The 23,467-nt window shown below is 42.5% G+C and overlaps 1 protein-coding gene and 1 pseudogene across 3 annotated transcripts in view; one reads left to right on the forward strand and one right to left on the reverse strand.

Moving 5' to 3' along the window:
* LOC110503547 (uncharacterized) overlaps positions 1-22,627 on the forward strand; it is a 60,029-nt gene extending 37,402 nt beyond the window's left edge. The window contains exons 1-7 of one of the 3 annotated variants that reach the window (XM_090218129.1): positions 8,030-8,191; positions 8,292-8,424; positions 20,670-20,809; positions 21,024-21,143; positions 21,239-21,380; positions 21,653-21,792; positions 22,022-22,627. In XM_090218129.1, the coding sequence (XP_090074255.1) occupies positions 8,119-8,191; positions 8,292-8,424; positions 20,670-20,809; positions 21,024-21,143; positions 21,239-21,380; positions 21,653-21,792; positions 22,022-22,164 (891 nt within the window). In that variant the 5' untranslated portion in view covers positions 8,030-8,118 and the 3' untranslated portion in view covers positions 22,165-22,627. Of the gene's footprint in view, positions 1-8,029; positions 8,192-8,291; positions 8,425-20,155; positions 20,309-20,408; positions 20,542-20,669; positions 20,810-21,023; positions 21,144-21,238; positions 21,381-21,652; positions 21,793-22,021 lie in introns of those variants that run through there. The other 2 variants (XM_090218130.1, XM_090218128.1) reach the window with 2 other exon arrangements.
* Positions 1,281-2,048, reverse strand: LOC149972333 (uncharacterized; annotated as a pseudogene).
* Positions 22,628-23,467: the final 840 nt, after the last annotated feature.

A 23,467-nucleotide genomic window follows, 5' to 3' on the forward strand; every position in this document is an offset into this window, starting at 1 on the left:
TGGTGACATCTTGTGGTCTTTATGTGAATTACAGGGGGGCAGTTACCCCAGAGGGCTAGTTACTTCTTAATACCCTATCTGATTGGATGTGTCACATTTAAAACAAAACAATGTTGCAGAATACTTTTTTTTTTGGATGTGTGTGTGTGTGTGTGTGTGTGTGTGTAGCTAGCCATTTAAACACCGTGGACGTGCTGCATGTGTAAAGTCAGAAACAATAAGCGGTGTAGCGGTTGTCTTTCAACAAAAAAAAAAAAGGGCTACCAGCTCAAGGTGAAGACGCATCAAAAATGGATTAATAATCTTAGGGATAAAGGTGGTAATGATACACTATTGTCACTGGGTGCAAGTTGTGCACATGACGTGTGCACCGAGTGTGCATGAATGTCACTTACACGCTTGACAGAGGGGCCAGTGCTAGTAATACCGCTGTCTTAAATTAAAGCATCTTCAGATCCACCTGATCCAGGGGCTCGAAAGGCTGTTGTCATAGAGCATCCAAAACAACTGTCCCCTGACAAGTCCCCTGACAGGGCAAGCTGTTTGGACACCGGACGCAAACAACGTGCACCATTCATAAAACAAGCAACAAGGGGTTGTTCCACCACTTCCGTGCTCCCAAAACCAACATGACAAGCCAATATTGCTACTGAATATACCGTAATAGTAGAAAAAGCCTTTCCTTTGTCTAATTATTGCTGTAGAAGCGACAGGATTACCGGGACAGAGCACTGGAATGTCACCGTCTGTGATTTAGTGCACCATTCCTCCAATATGTGCCATTTACAACTATAAAGGGACCTGGTGGATGAGGCTCTAGCACTCTGAATAGTCTAAATAACATTTTGGGGAAACCTGTCAGTGTTCAAATTGAACTGTTCACGGGCCAGGCCCAGAGTGCCTGGAAAATCTCTCCGCGCGCCTGGCACAGTAGGTCCCGATGCAGAGGGAGGGGCCACAGTTGACCACACAGTAGTGTGATCTCCGCTAGCCAGTGATTCTCTGGACAATGTGGTGCTATTAAAATGAGAGACCCTTCGTCCGTACCCTGGCTAGGGTGGGGGAAATCAGGGCCAGGGGTTGGGAAAGCATACAGGAGGACGTGTAGCCACTCCCATTGGTACATCCCGATCCCTCAGGGAAAAGAACTGTGGACACTTTATTCTCCATTGATGCATAAAGATCCACTGATGGAATGCTGAAGTGCATCCAAACAAACCTAGGAAAGAGACTGTCTGCGTGGGAATCAGAATGCTCTTAAATGTGTTTATTCTGATACCTAGAAATGTCAGGTGTTCCAAGAGCAGCTGACTGTGTTCCAAGACATCTTGCCTCGATTGAGCACACAGCAGCCAGTCGTCTATGTATGTCGTCAGCTGAATGCCCCTCTCCCTGAGTGGGACTATGGCTGCCTCAGTACACTTCGTAAAAACCTGTCGAGGGGAGGGTGTACGACAGTCCCTGACACACTGTGTATGCTCGGTTGGCCTGCACCAGGAGAGCGCTTATGTGGCCTACCACCACAGAAGGAGCGTCTGGGGATCCTAAAGGTTGAGGGGGATTGACCTGCTGCAGCCTGCACAATGGTGCGGCGAGGCACAGGGGAGGCACTGGGCTGTGTCTTCCTGGGCAGACAGAAGTGGGACCAAAGAGGTCTTTAGGGTCTACTGGAGCATCTAGGATCTTCAGCTTCTCACTATCAGACACTGTGGATAGATTGAGCCATCGTGCCCTCTCCTGGGATATCATGAGCGCCATCGCTCTTCCTGATGCCTGGACGGCGGCTTTAAGCCTCTCCTGTAGCTCAGCTTGGTATGCCAAAAGCATGAAGGCGGTGCTGAGAGCCCTCACCGCTGTGGCGACTGACTTGTAGACCTTCTCTGTCGCGGAGGACTGGAAGCGCACTTACTTGGTTGGTAAGGTGGGTCCAGTCGAGGTCATGGAGGACTTCTGGCTGGGATGTAGATGGGAAGCCACCGGTGGTTTGATAGGGGGCATGTGAGCAATCCCTTCCATGTCAACGCAGTCAAATACCGACCCACCTTGGACAGGGTTCTTGAATGGAGAAGCACGGGTAACCTCCAGGCATTCTGGGAAGACTGGTAGTAATTGCTTGGCCGTCCGTTTGGCTTTGGGTATCCTTTTACCCTTGTAGCGGGATGTGGTGGTCTCTGCAACTGCATTGGGCCAGTGAATCACCCGTTTATTCGCAGCTTGTTTGCACATGTCCCGCAGGTCCACACCGAGAGCTGGTGGGGGTGCTCCCACCATCAGGCCTGGCTTTCATTTCAGTCAGCTGATTTTGAAAGGAGGCTGTTGGAAAACTCCATGGAGTTGTTGTTGTCTTCAATCAGGAAGCCCGGCAGGGGGGTTGTGAGGTCGTTGCTGGAGTCCTCCAACAACAGGGCAATGGCATCGCGGTGGTCGTCCCAGCCTAGTGCTAGCCGTCGCTCCAGGATTCCCTGTGGGGATATTCATGGCCTCTGATGAGTAATTGGGGATGCCAGCCCCCATGTTAGAGTCCTGTTGACTCAGGCTAGCTTGTCGTGTGAGCCTGCGACGGAAGCTCTTTACGGTGAAAAGGGCACAGTGTGGACAGGTGCCGGGGGAAGCTGATGCTTCCTGGGCATGTTGCAGCCCAAGGCAAGCCGATCACACCAAGTGGGTGTCCTTGGCCGATATCTTGTTTCCACAGGAGCATATTCGTGCCGAGAGCTTCTCCTCATTTGGGGTGGGAGATGCTTTTGTCACCATAGCTGGGATGATATGTTTTTAGCTGTCAGAAAATAAATAGCTTGGGAGTCTAGTCAGATAACTAGCAATTAGTGGGTTATCTCCGACGGTGGCACCTGGTGTGATGGCCAGATATCGTTTCTGAAAATACAGATTAGAAAAAATAGCTTACGTAGCTAGTAAAAACCTTTCCTTTCAATGAAAAAAACACAAAAGCTAGCTAGCGTGGTGACTAGCTTGCTAACGAATAGTTTAGATACAGCTAACTTGGTGATGAACAAGTTAGCCGTCTAACAGCTGTATCCGTACCACGATTTTGTGTGACTTAGAATGGGTTGAAATTTTACCAAGACACAGCAAACAAATAGGACCATATGCATTTCAGGTACTATAACATCCCATGTTTATCTTCCAGGACACATTAGCGAGCAACAGCAAGCTACAGTGCCTTGCGAAAGTATTCGGCCCCCTTGAACTTTGCAACCTTTTGCCACATTTCAGGCTTCAAACATAAAGATATAAAACTGTATTTTTTTGTGAAGAATCAACAACAAGTGGGACACAATCATGAAGTGGAACGACATTTATTGGATATTTCAAACTTTTTTAACAAATCAAAAACTGAAAAATTGGGCGTGCAAAATTATTCAGCCCCCTTAAGTTAATACTTTGTAGCGCCACCTTTTGCTGCGATTACAGCTGTAAGTCACTTGGGGTATGTCTCTATCAGTTTTGCACATCGAGAGACTGACATTTTTTTCCCATTCCTCCTTGCAAAACAGCTCGAGCTCAGTGAGGTTGGATGGAGAGCATTTGTGAACAGCAGTTTTCAGTTCTTTCCACAGATTCTCGATTGGATTCAGGTCTGGACTTTGACTTGGCCATTCTAACACCTGGATATGTTTATTTTTGAACCATTCCATTGTAGATTTTGCTTTATGTTTTGGATCATTGTCTTGTTGGAAGACAAATATCCGTCCCAGTCTCAGGTCTTTTGCAGACTCCATCAGGTTTTCTTCCAGAATGGTCCTGTATTTGGCCCCATCAATTTTAACCATCTTCCCTGTCCCTGCTGAAGAAAAGCAGTTTGACAGTGGGGATGATGTGTTCAGGGTGATGAGCTGTGTTGTTTTTACGCCAAACATAACGTTTTGCATTGTTGCCAAAAAGTTCAATTTTGGTTTCATCTGACCACCTTCTTCCACATGTTTGGTGTGTCTCCCAGGTGGCTTGTGGCAAACTTTAAACAACACTTTTTATGGATATCTTTAAGAAATAGCTTTCTTCATGCCACTCTTCCATAAAGGCCAGATTTGTGCAATATACGACTGATTGTTGTCCTATGGACAGAGTCTCCCACCTCAGCTGTAGATCTCTGCAGTTCATCCAGAATGATCATGGGCCTCTTGGCTGCATCTCTGATCAGTCTTCTCCTTGTATGAGCTGAAAGTTTAGAGGGACGGCCAGGTCTTGGTAGATTTGCAGTGGTCTGATACTCCTTCCATTTCAATATTATCGCTTGCACAGTGCTCCTTGGGATGTTTAAAGCTTGGGAAATCTTTTTGTATCCAAATCCGGCTTTAAACTTCTTCACAACAGTATCTCGGACCTGCCTGGTGTGTTCCTTGTTCTTCATGATGCTCTCTGCGCTTTTAACGGACCTCTGAGACTATCACAGTGCAGGTGCATTTATACGGAGACTTGATTACACACAGGTGGATTGTATTTATCATCATTAGTCATTTAGGTTAACATTGGATCATGCAGAGATCCTCACTGAACTTCTGGAGAGAGTTTGCTGCACTGAAAGTAAAGGGGCTGAATAATTTTGCACGCCCAATTTTTCTGTTTTTTATTTGTTAAAAAAGTTTGAAATATCCAATAAATGTCGTTCCACTTCATGATTGTGTCCCACTTCTTGTTGATTCTTCACAAAAAAAATACAGTTTTATATCTTTATGTTTGAAGCCTGAAATGTGGCAAAAGGTCGCAAAGTTCAAGGGGGCCGAATACTTTCGCAAGGCACTGTAGTTCACTCAAATGACCTTCTATATATGTACTGTGTTTCCTTAACTTAATAGTATTCTATGAGAGACTTCGATCCATATAACCTATACTGCAGGACCATCCTCCTCAGTGAATTTCATAAAATAAAAATAGTGAAACATTTAAAATGTATAAAGATAAAACTACAATAAATATATTCACATTTCACCAAATAATTGATCAAAACACACTGTTTTGCAATGAAGATCTACAGTAGCCTCAGCAGCACTCTGTAGGGTAGCACCATGGTGTAGCTGGAGGACAGCTAGTTTCCATCCTCCTCTTGGTGCATTGACTTCAATACAAAAGCGAGGAAGCATGTGGTTGACACCCCCTTCCATAGACTTACACAGTAGTTACATGTATGACCACTTATGCTGCAAATAATACGCCCTAAATAACACTTTTTTTACTGCAGTAATTTTGCAGTGTAACTGCAGTTACAGTGCTGTATAAATGTCGTTCACCTGCAGTACACTGCAGTTATTCTGCAATCACTGCACCCAAAATATCATAGTCAACTGCAAATACTGCACTTTTACTGCAGCTTCAAAACTTTTTGTAATGGCATGATTGTAGTGGTTTACTAACACATTCGTTCTAGTAGCTATGTTGACTTGAAGTTAGCTTATATGGCTATGTAGGCTGTGTGTAACAGTTAGCGGTCATGATATGATGGTTTGGCTTGGAATGTTTTTTTCGGGCTTGTCACAGACAGCTGGTGTGTTTTGCACTGAAGTACACAAACAAAGGGAAAAGGTGAGAGGAGAGAGCCTAGATGCGAAAAGGAATTGCCGAAAAATCAACGGGGCTCATGCTGTTTGTATGTGGCTGCTATGAAAGCGTATTAATATGCCACAATAGATGTTGGCAAAAGACCTACCTGCACTTCCAAACTGCAAAAGCTGCAGGAGCAGCACGCGGAGGGGTGGGTGTGTACGTGCCTCTGTGTGTGTGTCCTCAACTTGCAGCCGGTAGCCAAGTTGCGCATTCGTTTCATGTGTTTTCCCTACCCTTTCCCCACTTGTTAGATATTACGCACATTGATAGCTTGATAGCAAACGTCCTCGCCATGTGATTTATCATAATAGCAGGCAGCAGCGACCTAAATGATCAGACCGAAAACATGCAAAGAAATGTGATCGGGTGAAATTATGAAGCGAGTAGACGGAGAAATACAGCTTCATTCTACCCAACATGAGCAGCAGGATCAATATTCAGCCCGCACTTCTCTTTACAGACAGGTAAACTAGACAGTTGAGTTATTCAGACCGCACAACAACGACTCAAAGAGTACACAGTATGGTTTAGAAACTCTGTGACTGACTGGCATGACAAAGTTGCTTCCTGGCACCCGAAAATACGTTTTCTTCCGATCAACAAAATACTAGGTTCATCATTGTATCCAGAAAACTGCCCATATCCGTTACGATACTCGTTTTGTCCGACTACTCGGCACACCCCTATATGAATGTGAACTGTGTTTGCGTGTGATCAGGGGTGTATTCATTCCGCAAATTCTGTTGAAAAACATTTATTAGAAGGAAGCAAAAAGAATGGAGATAAACATATTTAACTAGGCTAGTCAGTTAAGAACCAATTCTTATTTACAATGGCGGCTTACGGCCAAACCCTAACCTGGAAGACGCTGGGCCAATTGTGCACTGCCCTATGGGACTCCCAATCACTGACAGTTGTGATACAGTCTGGAATCGAACCAGGGTCTGTAGTGACACTTCTAGCACAGAGATGAGCCTTAGCCTTAGACCTCTGAGCCACTCAGGAGCCCAAAAACATACCTGAATTTGTCAAAGAGAAACTTTCGTTTGCAACTGTTGGACTAATGATTACACCCTAGATCAGCTAGATGTTGGCAATATTGTGAAGTGTGTCAATGTCTGTCAACTTGATTATTCAAATTTCTCTCCACCTTTGCACCTGCGTTGTAAACTTTCATTCATAGGCTAAGTTGAGGCAACCTCATGGTCAGTAAAGGGAAAAGTCGAGCATCATGTAGTAGCTAAAACCTGTCAATGTTAATTTGAGCTGGGTGAATGGGATATGAATGACAGTCATCCAATATGCTGTAATAGAAATAAGGCCATGCTCCTAAAAAAAAACATTGTCCTCGCTCATTTTACACAGAATTGACCGCCACTGCGCAGATACCTTTATGGCCATTGCCACTATTTACTAACAATCGCTTGTATACATAACGAGACCCACTATTCAGGTTACATCAAATGGACCACAGGTAGCATGATTTTGTTTGGATGGATTAACTACCTTAATTAATGTGATGCTATTCTATAGCAGGGTTCACAATATAGTGTGATTGTGATTTTTCTTTACTTCAACTGAACTTTTTATTTGCGCTGTCCCTTTAAGACTGGCACCTGTTCCAATGAAGCTGATGCTGCTGATTCAGGTTTACTTTGGGTGAGGCTTGAGATTATCAGTTCAAACTCCTTCTCAAGTGTATGCTTAAGCAATAAGGCCAGTGGGTGTGTGGTATTTGGCCAATATACCACGGCTAAAGGTTGTTCTTAGTCAAGAAACAACGCAGAGTGCCTGGATATCTAAATTTCAATTATTATCCAATCTACTATATTGTCATATGTGTATGAATAGCATAAGTTCATATGGAGATATTGTAAAAGGCTGTTAGGTTTGACATTACTCATATATTTAATTTAATCAACAGGTTCAATTTCCTAATTTAAAATATATAATTGAGCGTATCTCGATTGGTTTGTAAGCATGTCCTTATAGACTGTACATTCCCTTAATTTGTGTGGCCCTCAATCTAAATAATTACTTAATGGTTACCCCTGGTGGATGAACAGCGAAACTAAAGATCCTCTACAGCAATGCTGCCCAACCCTCTTCCTGGAGATCTACTGTCCTGTAGGATTTCGATCCAACCCTAATTTAGAATATCTGATTCATCTAGTTAAGATCTTGTTGAGCAGCTAATTCGTAGACTCAAGTGTGTTAAATTAGGGATGGACTGAAAACCCACAGGACGGTAGATCTCCAGGAAGAGGGATGGACAGCCCTGCCCTAGAGGCACTGCAGGCATCTCACAATTGAGTATTTGGCATTACAATGCGTGACAATGAGTTGGCATGATAGCACTTGTAAACAGATTGGCACTCATGCCATATGCCAGTTCAAAACATGTGTTACACATACATTACACAATAACTTGAGAAAGAGGGAAGAGGAAATACATTTATTTCCTTGTCAGAAACTCCCCAGATAAGGAGTGGCTATCGGTTCAACATAAAACGTAATGTATGAAATGAGTCCTGGACACTTCCAACAGAACCTGAATTCATGATGAGTATGCTCATGGCATCTTTTCTCTCCGCAGCTCTGCTGTTGCTGGTTCCTGGGATCCTGACTGAAAGTAATGTAGAATATATTTATTTACTTTACCTCTTTGTAATGTCATCTCTATCACCTATACACTACAGTATAGTTGACATTGTAAATTACAATTTAAACAGAGTCTTCCATTGAGTTGGTGGTAGTCAACAGCATCTCAAAAACACCCAATAAGACCTACAGTACTGATGTCGCATTCAAAGGGATCCTTATCGGTGCCATGAGACGACTGCAGGAGACCAATGCAGGATTCAAGTTAGTAGATTATTAAGTTAAATTGGCTCATTGTTAGATGCTGTTTCGTTAGATTCTCGGCAGTTGGTGTGTCAGTGAATTTATGTTATGTAGTCAGGTGTCATTGGTGAGCACTGTTGTTTTTGCAGTTTCAAGTATACAGAGGTCCCTTCCTGGTGAGTGTGAATGGTGTGGCTGGGAACAATACTGAGAAGACTTTCTGGGAGCTCCTTGTTCAGACTGGGGGGAATGGGACCATAATCAGACCTGATGTGGGTGAGTAGTGATGGAATGTCTTTTGGTCGGTCAATACGATCTGTCGGACCGTCTCTCTGTCTTCATCTTTCTCTTTCTCTGCAAAGGTAGAGAAATACAGTAAGGAAAAAAATTATGCAGGAGTTATTTTCAATCATTTACATTCATAAAAAATAACAACTGTCACCAAAAGGTTGCACATACTGTATAATTACTCACACATTGTCCTATTTTGATATTATTTCTGCAGGTATTGGCTGTTACATCCCAAAACAAAATGACCGCATCATCCTGAATTTTACAATGTTCACCCCAAACACCACGAGTGGCAGTGGTACGAATCCTGGTGTGTTGTTGTTTTTGTTTTCTAATCTAAGCTTAACCCTTTCCTCAGTGACTACCATACATAACCCTAAAACCCTAACTAACCCCATACCTTAGTCACTACCATACCACACCTTAATTCACTAACTAACCCCATACCTTATTCACTACCATACCACACCTTAAGTCACTAACTAGTCCCATACCTTATTCACTACCATACCAAACCTTAAGTCACTAACTAACCCCATACCTTATTCACTACCATATCACACCTTAAGTCACTAACTAATCCCATACCCTAGTCACTACCATACCACACCTTAAGTCAATAACTAACCCCATACCTTAGTCACTACCATACCACACCTTAAGTCACTAACTAATCCCATACCTTATTCACTACCATACCACACCTTAAGTCAATAACTAACCCCATACCTTAGTCACTACCATACCACACCTTAAGTCACTAACTAATCCCATACCTTATTCACTACCATACCACACCTTAAGTCAATAATTAACCCCATACCTTAGTCACTACCATACCACACCTTAAGTCACTAACTAATCCCATACCTTATTCACTACCATACCACACCTTAAGTCAATAACTAACCCCATACCTTAGTCACTACCATACCACACCTTAAGTCACTAACTAATCCCATACCCTAGTCACTACCATACCACACCTTAAGTCAATAACTAACCCCATACCTTAGTCACTACCATACCACACCTTAAGTCACGAACTAACCCCATACCTTAGTCACTACCATACCACACCTTAAGTCAATAACTAACCCCATACCTTAGTCACTACCATACCACACCTTAAGTCACTAACTAATCCCATACCTTATTCACTACCATACCACACCTTAAGTCAATAACTAACCCCATACCTTAGTCACTACCATACCACACCTTAAGTCACGAACTAACCCCATACCTTAGTCACTACCATACCACACCTTAAGTCACTAACTAATCCCATACCTTAGTCACTACCATACCACACCTTAAGTCACGAACTAACCCCATACCTTAGTCACTACCATACCACACCTTAAGTCACGAACTAACCCCATACCTTAGTCACTACCATACCACACCTTAAGTCAATAACTAACCCCATACCTTAGTCACTACCATACCACACCTTAAGTCACGAACTAACCCCATACCTTAGTCACTACCATACCACACCTTAAGTCAATAATTAACCCCATACCTTAGTCACTACCATACCACACCTTAAGTCACGAACTAACCCCATACCTTAGTCACTACCATACCACACCTTAAGTCAATAATTAACCCCATACCTTAGTCACTACCATACCACACCTTAAGTCACGAACTAACCCCATACCTTAGTCACTACCATACCACACCTTAAGTCAATAATTAACCCCATACCTTAGTCACTACCATACCACACCTTAAGTCACGAACTAACCCCATACCTTAGTCACTACCATACCACACCTTAAGTCACGAACTAACCCCATACCTTAGTCACTACCATACCACACCTTAAGTCAATAACTAACCCCATACCTTAGTCACTACCATACCACACCTTAAGTCACGAACTAACCCCATACCTTAGTCACTACCATACCACACCTTAAGTCAATAATTAACCCCATACCTTAGTCACTACCATACCACACCTTAAGTCACGAACTAACCCCATACCTTAGTCACTACCATACCACACCTTAAGTCAATAATTAACCCCATACCTTAGTCACTACCATACCACACCTTAAGTCACGAACTAACCCCATACCTTAGTCACTACCATACCACACCTTAAGTCAATAATTAACCCCATACCTTAGTCACTACCATACCACACCTTAAGTCACGAACTAACCCCATACCTTAGTCACTACCATACCACACCTTAAGTCAATAATTAACCCCATACCTTAGTCACTACCATACCACACCTTAAGTCACGAACTAACCCCATACCTTAGTCACTACCATACCAAACCTTAAGTCACAAACTAACACCTAACTCATTATCAGGGAAGTTTACTTGCTTAATACATCTAAATCGGCAGATAAATATGTGGGTTTTTGCTGTTTTCTGTGAGTATGATTTTCAACCAGTGTAAAAGTTATTGTGTAGCTCCTGATCAATAGAGTTTGGTGATTGGAAAATGTGCCACAGTTGAATTTATGTCATTCATTTATAAACACATGTTAATTAAATAATTCTCTCATTGTTTGAATTACATTTAATTTCATGAAGCTTTACCCTGAGATCATAGCAAATACGCTGCAAAGGCATCTGTTCCTTGTAGTGTTGGGAAAAGTATGCAATTGTCATACTTGAGGTAAAGTAAGTAAAAGTGAGTCACAGAGTAAAATACTACTTGAGTAAAAGTCTAAAAGTATTTGGTTTTAAATATACTTAAGTATTAAAAGTGAAAGTAAAAATGATTTGAAATTCCTTATATTAAGCAAACCAGACGGCACCATGTTATTGTATTTGTATTTACAGATAGCCAGGGGTACACTGCAAATCTCAGACATCATTTACAAACTAAGCATTTGTGTTTATTGAGTCCGCCAGATCAGAGGCAGTATAGATGACCAGGGATGTTCTCTTGATAAGTGAATGAATTGGACCATTTTCCTGTCCTGCTAAGCATACAAAATGTAGAAAGTCCTTTTGGGTGTCAGGAATGTATGGCATAAAAAGTACATTATTTTCTTTAGGAATGTAGTGAAGTAAATGTCAAAAATATGATTAGTACAGTAAAGTACAGATAACCCAAAAAACTACTTAAGTACTACTTTAAAGTATTTTTCCTTAAGTACTTTACACCACTGGTTCCTTGTTCTTTCTTGGTAAAGACTAAGAAGAATGAAGATGGAAGATGAGGATGAAGAAAATGAAAACACCTCTTGAAGACTGTTAAACAAATGTTAAATGAAGAACTCGGAATCAAATAAATATATTTAATTAGACATACAATGAATGAAGGTAGTTAACCCCCTGAACCTGCCGAAAAGGTATATTTTCAGTTTTCAGCCTGGGAGATGCCCGGCAGGCCATCAGATATGGTATAGAGAATCATGCACTCTTTGAAAAAAAGGTTCCAAAGGGTTTCTTCGGCTGTCCCCATAGGATAACCTTTTTGGTTCCAGGTAAAATATTTTTGGTTTTCATGAAGAACCCTATGTGGAAAGAGTTCTGCATTGAACCCAAAAGGGTTCTACCTGGAACCAAAAGGGTTCTTCAAAGGGTTCGCCATTCCTTCTCATGCTGGAACAAAAGCAATACCTGCTGTGTGCCGCACAGACCCCCACCCCACAGGAATGAGGAAAAAAAGAGGGCATTTTCTCCGTACATCCACTGTTAAATGTCATGAGCTAGTCTCACTTTATATGTGACACCTTTCAGCAAACTAGGTGTATGTCGCGCATCCACGGGTTGTGTTAATGGCGCTGGAGGAGATGGCTGCCGTATTACGGGCTCTGAACCAATTGTGCTATCGAGTGTGTTTTACGTGTTTTTTGTAACTTATTTTGTATATAATGTTTCTGCCACCGTCTCTTATGACCAAAAATAGCTTCTGGATATCAAGGACAGTGTGTAACAGTTTTCTTGAGTCGAAGGAGAGGCGGACCAAAACGCTATTATTATTATTATTCATGGTTCTTTAATAAAGAAACTATACATGAATAGACTAACAAAACAAGAAATGTGAAAAACCAAAACAGCCCTATCTGGTGCAAGCACAGAGACAGGAACAATCACCCACAAAACCCAACACCAAACAGGCTACCTAAATATGATTCCCAATCAGAGACAATGACTAACACCTGCCTCTGATTGAGAACCATATCAGGCCAAACACAGAAACAGACAAACTAGACACACAACATAGAATGCCCACTCAGATCACACCCTGACCAAACAAAACATAGAAACATACAAAGCAAACTATGGTCAGGGTGTGACAGTACCCCCCCCAAGGTGCGGACTCCGGCCGCAAAACCTGAACCTATTGGGGAGGGTCTGGGTGGGCATCTGTCCGCGGTGGCGGCTCTGGTGCTGGACGTGGCCCCCACTTCACCATAGTCTTAGTCCGCCACATTGTCCGCTTCCGTGGCCTCCTAACCACGGCGACCCTTCTAAATGACCCCAATGGACTGAGGGACAGCTCGGGACAGGGGGGCAGCTCGGGACAGAGGGGCAGCTCGGGACAGGGGGGCGGAAGCTCTGGACAGAGGGGCGGAAGCTCTGGACAGAGGGGCGGAAGCTCTGGACAGAGGGGCGGAAGCTCTGGCAGCTCGGGACAGAGGGGCTCTGGCGCCTCAGACTCCGGCAGCGCCGGACAGGCGGGAGACTCCGGCAGCGCCGGACAGGCAGGAGCAGCTGTAGGGATGAGATGGAGAGGCAGCCTGGTGCGGGGGGCTGCCACCAGAGGGCTGGTGCGTGGAGGTGGTACCGGATAGACCGGACCGTGCAGGCGCACTGGAGCTCTTGAGCACCGAGCCTGCCCAACCTTACCCGGTTGAATGGTCCCGGTCGCCCTGCCAGTGCGGCGAGGTGGAATAGCCCGCACTGGGCTATGCAGGCGAACCGGGGACACCATGCACAAGGCTGGTGCCATGTAAGCCGGCCCAAGGAGACGCACTGGAGACCAGATGCGTAGAGCCGGCTTCATGGCACTTGGCTCGATGCCCACTCTAGCCCGGCCGATACGCGGAGCTGGAATGTACCGCACCGGGCTATGCACCCGCACTGGGGACACCGTGCGCTCCAAAGCATAACACGGTGCCTGCCCGGTCTCTCTAGCCCCCCGGTAAGCACAGGAAGTTGGCGCAGGTCTCCTACCTGGCTTCGCCATACTCCCTGTGTGCCCCCCCCAATACATTTTTGGGTCTGACTCTCGGGCATCCGTCCGCGTCGCCGTGCTCGTCTCTCCAACTCTTTTCTCCTATAACCCTCCTCGCACTGCTCCAGCGAATCCCAGGCGGGCTCCGGCACTCTCCCTGGGTCGACCGCCCACCTGTCTATTTCCTCCCAAGTAGTATAGTCCATACTTCGCTGCTCCTGCTGCCGCTGCCTGTCACCACGCCGCTTGGTCCTGTTGTGGTGGGTGATTCTGTAACGGTTTTCTTGAGTCAAAGGAGAGGCGGACCAAAATGCAGCGTGGTTATTATTCATGGTTCTTTAATAAAGAAACTATACATGAATAGACTAACAAAACAAGAAATGTGAAAAACCAAAACAGCCCTATCTGGTGCAAACACAGAGACAGGAACAATCACCTACAAAACCCAACACCAAACAGGCTACCTAAATATGGTTCCCAATCAGAGACAATGACTAACACCTGCCTCTGATTGAGAACCATATCAGGCCAAACACAGAAACAGACAAACTAGACACACAACATAGAATGCCCACTCAGATCACACCCAGACCAAACAAAACATAGAAACATACAAAGCAAACTATGGTCAGGGTGTGACACAGTGATTACTCACCTCGTACTGGACAAAGATTTTGTCTTTAACGAGTCGGACGCAACAGATTTACTTCAGACACCCGACAAGTCCCACATCCCCGTCATTCGCATGAGAAAGAGATGGAGATATCGGGGACGTAGGTCAAAACTGTAATATCTTATGTTTCACCAAGTCGTGGCTGAACGACGACATGGTTAATGTACAGCTGGCGGGATTTACGCTACATCGACAAGATAGAACCGCTGCCTCCGGTAAGACAAGGGGTGGTGGTCTGTGTATATTTGTAAACAACAGTTGGTGCAGAAAATCTCAAATTAAGGAAGTCTCGAGGTTTTGCTCACCTGAGGTAGAGTTACTCATGATAAGATGTAGACCAGATTATTTACCAAGAGAGTTTGCATCTATATTTTTCATAGCTGTCTATTAACCACCACAAACTGATGCTGGCACTAAGTCCTCACTCAATGAGCTGTATAAAGCCATAAACAAACAGGAAAATGCTCATTCAGAGGCGGCGCTCCTAGTGGCCACGGACTTAAATCCTTTTAAACTAATTTCTACCAGCATGTTAAATGTGCAACCAGAGAGAAAAAAAAACTCTAGACCACCTTTCCTCCACACACAGAGATGCATACAAAGCTCTCCCTCACCCTCCATTTAGCAAATCTGACCATAATTCTTTCCTCCTGATTCCTGCATTCAAGCAGAAACTATAGCAGGAAGCACCAGTGACTCGGTCAATAAAGAAGTGGTCAGATGATGCAGATGCTAAGCTACAGGACTGTTTTGCTAGCACAGACTGGAATATGTTCCGGGATTCTTCCCGATGGCATTGAGGACTACACCACATCAGTCAAGGTATTGGAGTGGCCATCACAAAGCCCTGACCTCAATCCCATTGAAAAAAAAATTCACCACACTTATTGTGGGAAGGTTGTGAAGGATACCCGAAGCGTTTGACCAAAGTTAAACAATTTAAAGGCAATGCTACCAAATACTAATTGAGTGTATGTAAACTTCTGACCCACTGGGAATGTGATGAAAGAAATAAAAACTGAAATAAATTATTCTCTCTACTATTTTTCTGACATTTCACATTCTTAAAATAAAGTGGTGATCCTAACTGACCTAAAACAGGGTATTTTTACTTGGATTAAAGAACAGGGATTGTGATAAACTGAGTTTAAATGTATTTGGTTAAGGTGTATGTAAACTTCCGACTTCAACTGTGCAGTGTATATTGAAAAGGGCTGTTAGGTTGGAAATTATTATATTTAACATGCTCAATTTTAGAATGAAAAAATACATTGAGCTACTATAAATGATTTGGAAGCATGCCCTTATTTTATATAAAAATTGTTCTGGCCCCCATTTAAGTTGCTACATACTGGAAGGGGGACCCCTGGTGGAGAAGTTCATTTAAAGAGCCCACTCTATAGATTTATTTAGAATAATATTTGATGTAGGGACATATTTGAGGACACAATGGTAGTCTACATAGGGGATTAGGCACAGGACCAGAAGCATTTCATTTGAACTCTGGGGCTATCATTCTGGAGCATAATAATGTCATGAGTCTTAAGCCTCATAATGCCCAGTGTTGGGGAGTAGTGAACTTCATGTTGGCTGGAGGAATGAAATGGAAAGGGGGAGATAGAGAGTGTTAAGGAGATTAAGGAAAGTTTGGATGGAGAGATGGGGGACCTTGTCAAGGATCTCTGTGCACTACTGGAGAAGATCGAGAAGGAGGGAGAGAATATAGAAATAAAGAAGGGGGTGTTGGAGAAGGGAGTGGAGTTCGCAAAGGATGAAATGAAGAAGAGGAAGGAGGAGGTAAAGATGAAAGAGAAGGAGGTGGCAAGGCAGAGAGATGAGGTGGAGAAAGACAAACCGAGGGTGAGGAAGAAGGTCAATGAAGTGGAGAAAGTTGCATTTGGAAAAGGAGAAAGAAAAGTTAGAGTGGAGGAATAAGATTGTGGAAAGGGTGAAAGTGGATGTGGATGAGAGATTGAAAAAGATGACAAGAAAAGGAGATGATTAAAAAGAAACAGGAGATGGACAGAATTAAAATGGATATGGAAGAGAATGCAAGGGAGGAGGTGAAGAAAGTGAGAGAGGAGTTGGTGGGATTGAAGGAGAAGATAAAAAAGGGAAAAGAGGGGCAGCAAAGGGGAGAGAAAGAAGTGGAGGGAAATAGGGAGTATGAGGAGAGGAAGGTGGAGGTGGAGCGTGTGAAGAAGGATATGGAGGAGAGGCTAAATATGGAAATAGAGGGGGTGAGGATAGAGACGGAGGACAAGAAAGAGAAACAGGTGGGGTAGATGAAGTTAGAAAGGAGAAGCTGAAGATGAATGTAGAGAGGGTGATGGCAAAGATGGAGGAGAAGAAAGAGAAAGAGGTGGAGCTTGTGAAGGCGGGGACAGAGGAAATGTGGACAACCAAGATGAAGAAAGTGAGAGAGTTCATTGAGGTTGTGGGAGAGAAGGTAAACAAGAAAGGAGCTGGGAAGGAAGGAAATAGAGGAGAAGAGAGAGAAAAGGAGGAGTTGGAAGAGAAGTGGAGGATAGAGATGAAGAGTCAGAGTGGATTAAGAGAATGGAAGAGAAGACAACAGAGAGAAAGGAAATCGAGAGAAAAGTGGAAGATATGAAGAGATTGATGGAGGAGTTGGAAGGATTGAAGGAGAAGATGAAGGAGAGTGAGAAAGAGGTAGATGGTTAAGGACATGGAAAGCAGGGTCAAGAAGGAAATGGAGTTGGTGAGAGAGAAGGTGGAGGGAGAAAATTAGAGAGTGAGAGAGATTATGGAAGGAGAGGAGAGACTGAATGAGGAGAAAAAGAAAGACAAGGAACCATACATGCACGCAGTGCTGGAGCTGAAAAAAAGAAAAAAGGACTGGAGAATGTAGCAGATGAAGATTAGCGATTAGCTATGAGTTAGAAGCGAGTTGCAGGATGAGAGGAGGGAATTGATCTACAGACTAATCAAGAAAAATAAACCGACTGGACAGGTACAGACACTTCACATAACAGGTAGTTCACTCAAATGACCTTCTATATATGTACTGTGTTTCCTTAATTTAATAGTATTCTATGAGAGACTTAGATCCATATACCCAACACTGCACATAGCCAGAGCCATATGAACAGAATAATGAGCAGAGGAGTAATAATACAGCAGAGGAGGCTCCTCAGAAGAGGAAGGGGAGGACCATCCTTCTCAGTGAATTTCATAAAATAAAAACAGTGAAACATTTAAAAAGTTATTCTTTTTAGATAAAACTACAATAAATATATTCACATTTCACCAAATAGTTTGGTGATGAAGATCTACAGTAGCCTCAGCAGCACTCTGTAGGGTAGCACCATGGTGTAGCTGGAGGACAGCTAGTTTCCATCCTCCTCTTGGTGCATTGACTTCAATACAAAAGCGAGGACGCTCATGGTTGACACCCCCTTCCATAGACTTACACAGTAGTTACATGTATGACCACTTATGCTGCGAATACTACGTCCAAAATAACACTTTACTGCAGTAATTTTGCAGTGTAACTGCAGTTACAGTGCAGTATAAATGTTGTTCACTTGCAGTACACTGCAGTTATTCTGCAATCACTGCACCCAAAATATCATAGTCAACTGCAAATACTGCACTTTTACTGCAGCTTCAAAACTTTTTGTAATGGCATGATTGTAGTGGTTTACTAACACATTCGTTCTAGTAGCTATGTTGACTTGAAGTTAGCTTATATGGCTATGTAGGCTGTGTGTAACAGTTAGCGGTCATGATATGATGGTTTGGCTTGGAATGGTTTTTTCAGGCTTGTCACAGACAGCTGGTGTGTTTTGCACTGAAGTACACAAACAAAGGGAAAAGGTGAGAGGAGAGAGCCTAGATGCGAAAAGGAATTACCAAAAAATCAACGGGGCTCATGCTGTTTGTATGTGGCTGCTATGAAAGCGTTTTAATATGCCACAATAGATGTTGGCAAAAGACCTACCTGCACTTCCAAACTGCAAAAGCTGCAGGAGCAGCATGCTGAGGGGTGGGTGTGTCTGTGTCCTCAATTTGCAGCCGGTAGCCAAGTTGCGCATTCGTTTCATGTGTTTTCCCTACCCTTTCCCTACCCTACCCCTACCGTTTTCTTCCGATCAACAAAATACATTGTATCCAGAAAACTGCCCATATCCGTTACGATACTCGTTTTGTCCGAGTACTCGGCGTGTGATCAGGCGTGTATTCATTCCGCCAATTCTGTTGAAAAACATTTATTAGAAGGAAACAAAAAGAATGGGGATGAACATATTTTATTTATTTGACTGGGCAAGTCAGTTAAGAACAAATTCTAATTTACAATGGCGGCTTACCCCGGCCAAACTCTAACCTGGAAGACGCTGAGCCAATTGTGCACTGCCCTATGGGACTCCCAATCACCTACAGTTGTGATACAGTCTGGAATCAAACCAGGGTCTGTAGTGACAATTCTAGCACAGAGATGCAGTGCCTTAGACCTCTGAGCCACTCAGGAGCCCAAAAACATACCTGAATTTGTCTAATAGAAACTCTCGTTTGCAACTGTTGAACTAAATATTACACCCTAGATCAGCTAGATCAGCAATATTGTGAAATGCGGTATTCATTGTGTCTATGTCTGTCAACTTGATTATTCAAATTTCTCTCCACCTTTGCACCTACGTTGTAAACTTTCATTCATATTCTAGGTTGTGGCAACCTCATGATGGGTAAAGGGAAAAGTCGAGGATCATGTAGTAGCCTAAACCTATTGATGTTACATTGAACTGGATGAATGGATTATGAATGACAGTCATCCAATATGCTGTAATAGAAATAAGGCCATGCTCCTAAAAAAATATTGTCCTCCCTCATATTAAACGGAATTGACCACCACTGCAGAGAAACCTCTATGTCCATAGCCACTATTTACTAACAATCGCTTGTATACATAACCAGAGCCACTATTCAGGTTACATCAAATGGACCACAGGTAGCATGATCTTGTTTAGATGGATTAACTACCTTAATTAAAGGTAGTTAATCCAGGTAGGTTAGGTCTGACAAAATTCATATATTTTAATTAATCAACAGGTTCAGTTTCCTAATTTAAAATATATTATTGAGCGTATCTCGATTGGTTTGTAGGCGTGTCCATATATACTGTACTTTCCCTTAATATTTTTGTGGCCCTCAATCTAAAAAATGACTTAATGGTTACCCCTGGTGGATGAACAGGGAAACTAAAGATCCTCTACAGCAAGGCTGCCCAACCTTCTTCCTGGAGATCTACTGTCCTGTAGGTTTTCAGTCCAACCCTAATTTAGCATATCTGATTCATCTAGTTAAGATCTTGTTGAGCAGCTAACTCATAGAATCAGGTGTGTTAAATTAGGGTTGGACTGAAAACCCACAGGACGGTAGATCTCCAGGAAGAGGGTTGGACAGTCCTGCTCTACAGGCACTGCAGGCATCTCACAATTTCGTATTTGGCATTAGAATGGTGACAATGAGTTGGCATGATAGCACTTGTGAACAGATTGGCACTCATGCCACATGCCAGTTCAGAACATGTGTTACACATACATTACACAATAACTTGAGAAAGAGGGAAGAGGAAATACATTTATTTCCTTGTCAGAAACTCCCCAGATAAGGAGTGGCTATCGGTTCAACATAAAACGTAATGTATGAAATGAGTCCTGGACACTTCCAACAGAACCTGAATTCATGATGAGTATGCTCATGGCATCTTTTCTCTCCGCAGCTCTGCTGTTGCTGGTTCCTGGGATCCTGACTGAAAGTAATGTAGAATATATTTATTTACTTTACCTCTTTGTAATGTCATCTCTATCCCCTATAAATTACAGTATAGTTGACATTGTAAATTACAATTTAAACAGAGTCTTCCATTGAGTTGGTGGTAGTCAACAGCATCTCAAACACACCCAATAAGACCTACAGTACTAATGTCGCATTCAGAGGGGTCCTTATCGGTGCCATGAGAAGACTGCAGGAGACCACTGCAGGATTCAAGTTAGTAGATTATTAAGTTAAATTGGCTCATTGTTAGGTGCTGTGTCGTTAAATTCTCGGCAGTTGGTGTGTCAGTGAATGTATGTTATGTTGTCAGGTGTCATTGGTGAGCACTGTTGTTTTTGCAGTTTCACCTACACAGAGGACCGCAACTATGGTCCCTTCCTGGTGAGTGTGAATGGTGTAGCCGGGAACAATACTGAAAACACTTTCTGGGAGCTCCTTGTTCAGACTGGGGGGAATGGGACCACAATCACACCTGATGTGGGTGAGTAATGATGGAAAACCTCTTCTCTCTCTACTCATTTTTTTGTGGTGTATTTGCTGAGGGTCAAATCACCCGATATAAATGAGGGGAAAAGCATGCATGTTATTTACAATGGCATTCATAATATATAACAACACCTCTGTCACACAAATGTTGCACATACTGTACAGTATAACTACTCACACATTGACCTATTTGGACATTATTTCTGCAGGTATTGGCTGTTACATCCCTGAACCAAATGACCGCATCATCCTAAGATTTACTGTGTTCGTCTCGGGCTCGCACTCCGTGAGTGGCAACAGTTCGAATCCTGGGAACCTCACAGCAGGAAGTAATGTAGCATTTGTTTACTTCTAGAACATGTTTACCTCTTTGCAATGCCATCACCACAGTATTGACATTGCAGGCAACATGGTTTTTCAACAGACACTTCCAGACTAGATTCTATTGAGCTGGTGGTAGTCAACAACATCTCAAACACCACCAACAAGACCTACAGTACTGACATTGCATTCAGAGGGGTCCTTATCGGTGCCATGAGGAGACTGCAGACCAATTCAGGATTCAAGTTAGTAGATCATTAGCTTCCATTGTGTCAGTGTCAGATGCTGTAGATTGTTAGGTGTGCGTTGAAATCATTACAGTTTGAGCAATTGTGTAGAACCTTTCAGTGACCATGAACAGACAATATTATGTATCGTAGTGCAAGGTGTCATTCATTGCATGGCATGGAGTGATACTGCATTTTGCACCTTGTTCACTGTCAAACGTAATTGTGGTATTCTGGCATTTCACAATGACTCAAATTAAAATAAATTCATTATTCTGTTGTTTTTGCAGTTTCACCTATACAGAGGACCCCAACTATGGCCCCTTCCTGGTGAGTGTGAATGGTGTGGCTGGGAACAATACTGAGAAGACTTTCTGGGAGCTCCTTGTTCAGACTGGGGGGAATGGGACCATAATCAGACCTGATGTGGGTGAGTAGTGATGGAATGTCTTTTGGTCGGTCAATACGATCTGTCGGACCGTCTCTCTGTCTTCATCTTTCTCTTTCTCTGCAAAGCTAGAGAAATACAGTAAGGAAAAAAAGCATGCAGGAGTTATTTTATATTATTTACATTAATAAAATATAACAACTGTCACCAAAAGGTTGCACATACTGTATAATTACTCACACATTGTCCTATTTTGATATTATTTCTGCAGGTATTGGCTGTTACATCCCAAAACAAAATGACCGCATCATCCTGAATTTTACAAAGTTCACCACAAACTCCGCAAGTGGCAGTTGTACGAATCCTGGTGTGTTGTTGTTTTTGGTGGGTTTGTTTTTTTGTTTTCTAATCTAAGCTTAACCCTTGCCTCAGTGACTACCATACATAACCCTAAAACACTATCTAACCCCATACCTTCGTCACTACACCACTATACCACACCTTATAAAGTCACTAATTAACTCCATACCTTCGTCACTACTATACCACACCTTATTAAGTCACTAATTAACTCCATACCTTCGTCACTACCATACCACACCTTATAAAGTCACTAATTAACTCCATATCTAACCCTAAGTCACTTACTAACTCATTAGCAGGGAAGTTCACTTGCTTAATACATCTAAATCGGCAGATAAATATGTGGGTTTTTGTTGTTTTCTGTGAGTATGATTTTCAACCAGTGTAAAAGTTATTGTGTGATCATGTTGGAATAGACAGTAGCTCCTGATCAATACTGTTTTGTGATTTGAAAATGTGCCACAGTTTTGTTTTAATACAATTTGTCATTCAAATAAAAAAACATGTTAATAAAGAATTCTCTCATTGTTTGAATTACCTTTAAAAGGCTTGAGGCTTTACCCTGAAACCATAGCAAATACGCTGCAAAGGCATGTGTTCCTTGAAGTGTTGGAAAAGTATGCAATTGTCATACTTGAGTAAAAGTAAAGATACCTTAAAAGAAAATTAAATCAAGTAAAAGTGAGTCACAGAGAAAAATACTACTTGAGTAAAAGTCTAAAAGTATTTGGTTTTAAATATACTTAAGTATTAAAAGTGAAAGTAAAAATGATTTGAAATTCCTTATATTAAGCAAACCAGACGGCACCATGTTCTTGTATTTGTATTTACAGATAGCCAGGGGTACACTGCAAATCTCAGACATCATTTACAAACTAAGCATTTGTGTTTATTGAGTCCGCCAGATCAGAGGCAGTATAGATGACCAGGGATGTTCTCTTGATAAGTGAATGAATTGGACGATATGCCTGTCCTGCTAAGCATTCAAAATGTAAAGAGTACTTTTGTGTGTCAGGAATGTATGGCATAAAAAGTACATTATTTTCTTTAGGAATGTAGTGAAGTAAATGTTGTCAAACATATGATTAGTACAGTAAAGTACAGATAACCCAAAAAACTACTTAAGTACTACTTTAAAGTATTTTTCCTTAAGTACTTTACACCACTGGTTCCTTGTTCTTTCTTGGTAAAGACTAAGAAGAATGAAGATGGAAGATGAGGATGAAGAAAATGAAAACACCTCTTGAAGACTGTTAAACAAATGTTAAATGAAGAACTCGGAATCAAATAAATATATTTAATTAGACATACAACGAATGAAGGTAGTTCATCCCTTGAACTTGCCGAAAAGGTA

The sequence above is a fragment of the Oncorhynchus mykiss genome, chromosome 24 (assembly GCF_057628025.1).
Source record: "Oncorhynchus mykiss isolate SJ-2025 chromosome 24, ASM5762802v1, whole genome shotgun sequence".
Taxonomy (NCBI): domain Eukaryota; kingdom Metazoa; phylum Chordata; class Actinopteri; order Salmoniformes; family Salmonidae; genus Oncorhynchus; species Oncorhynchus mykiss.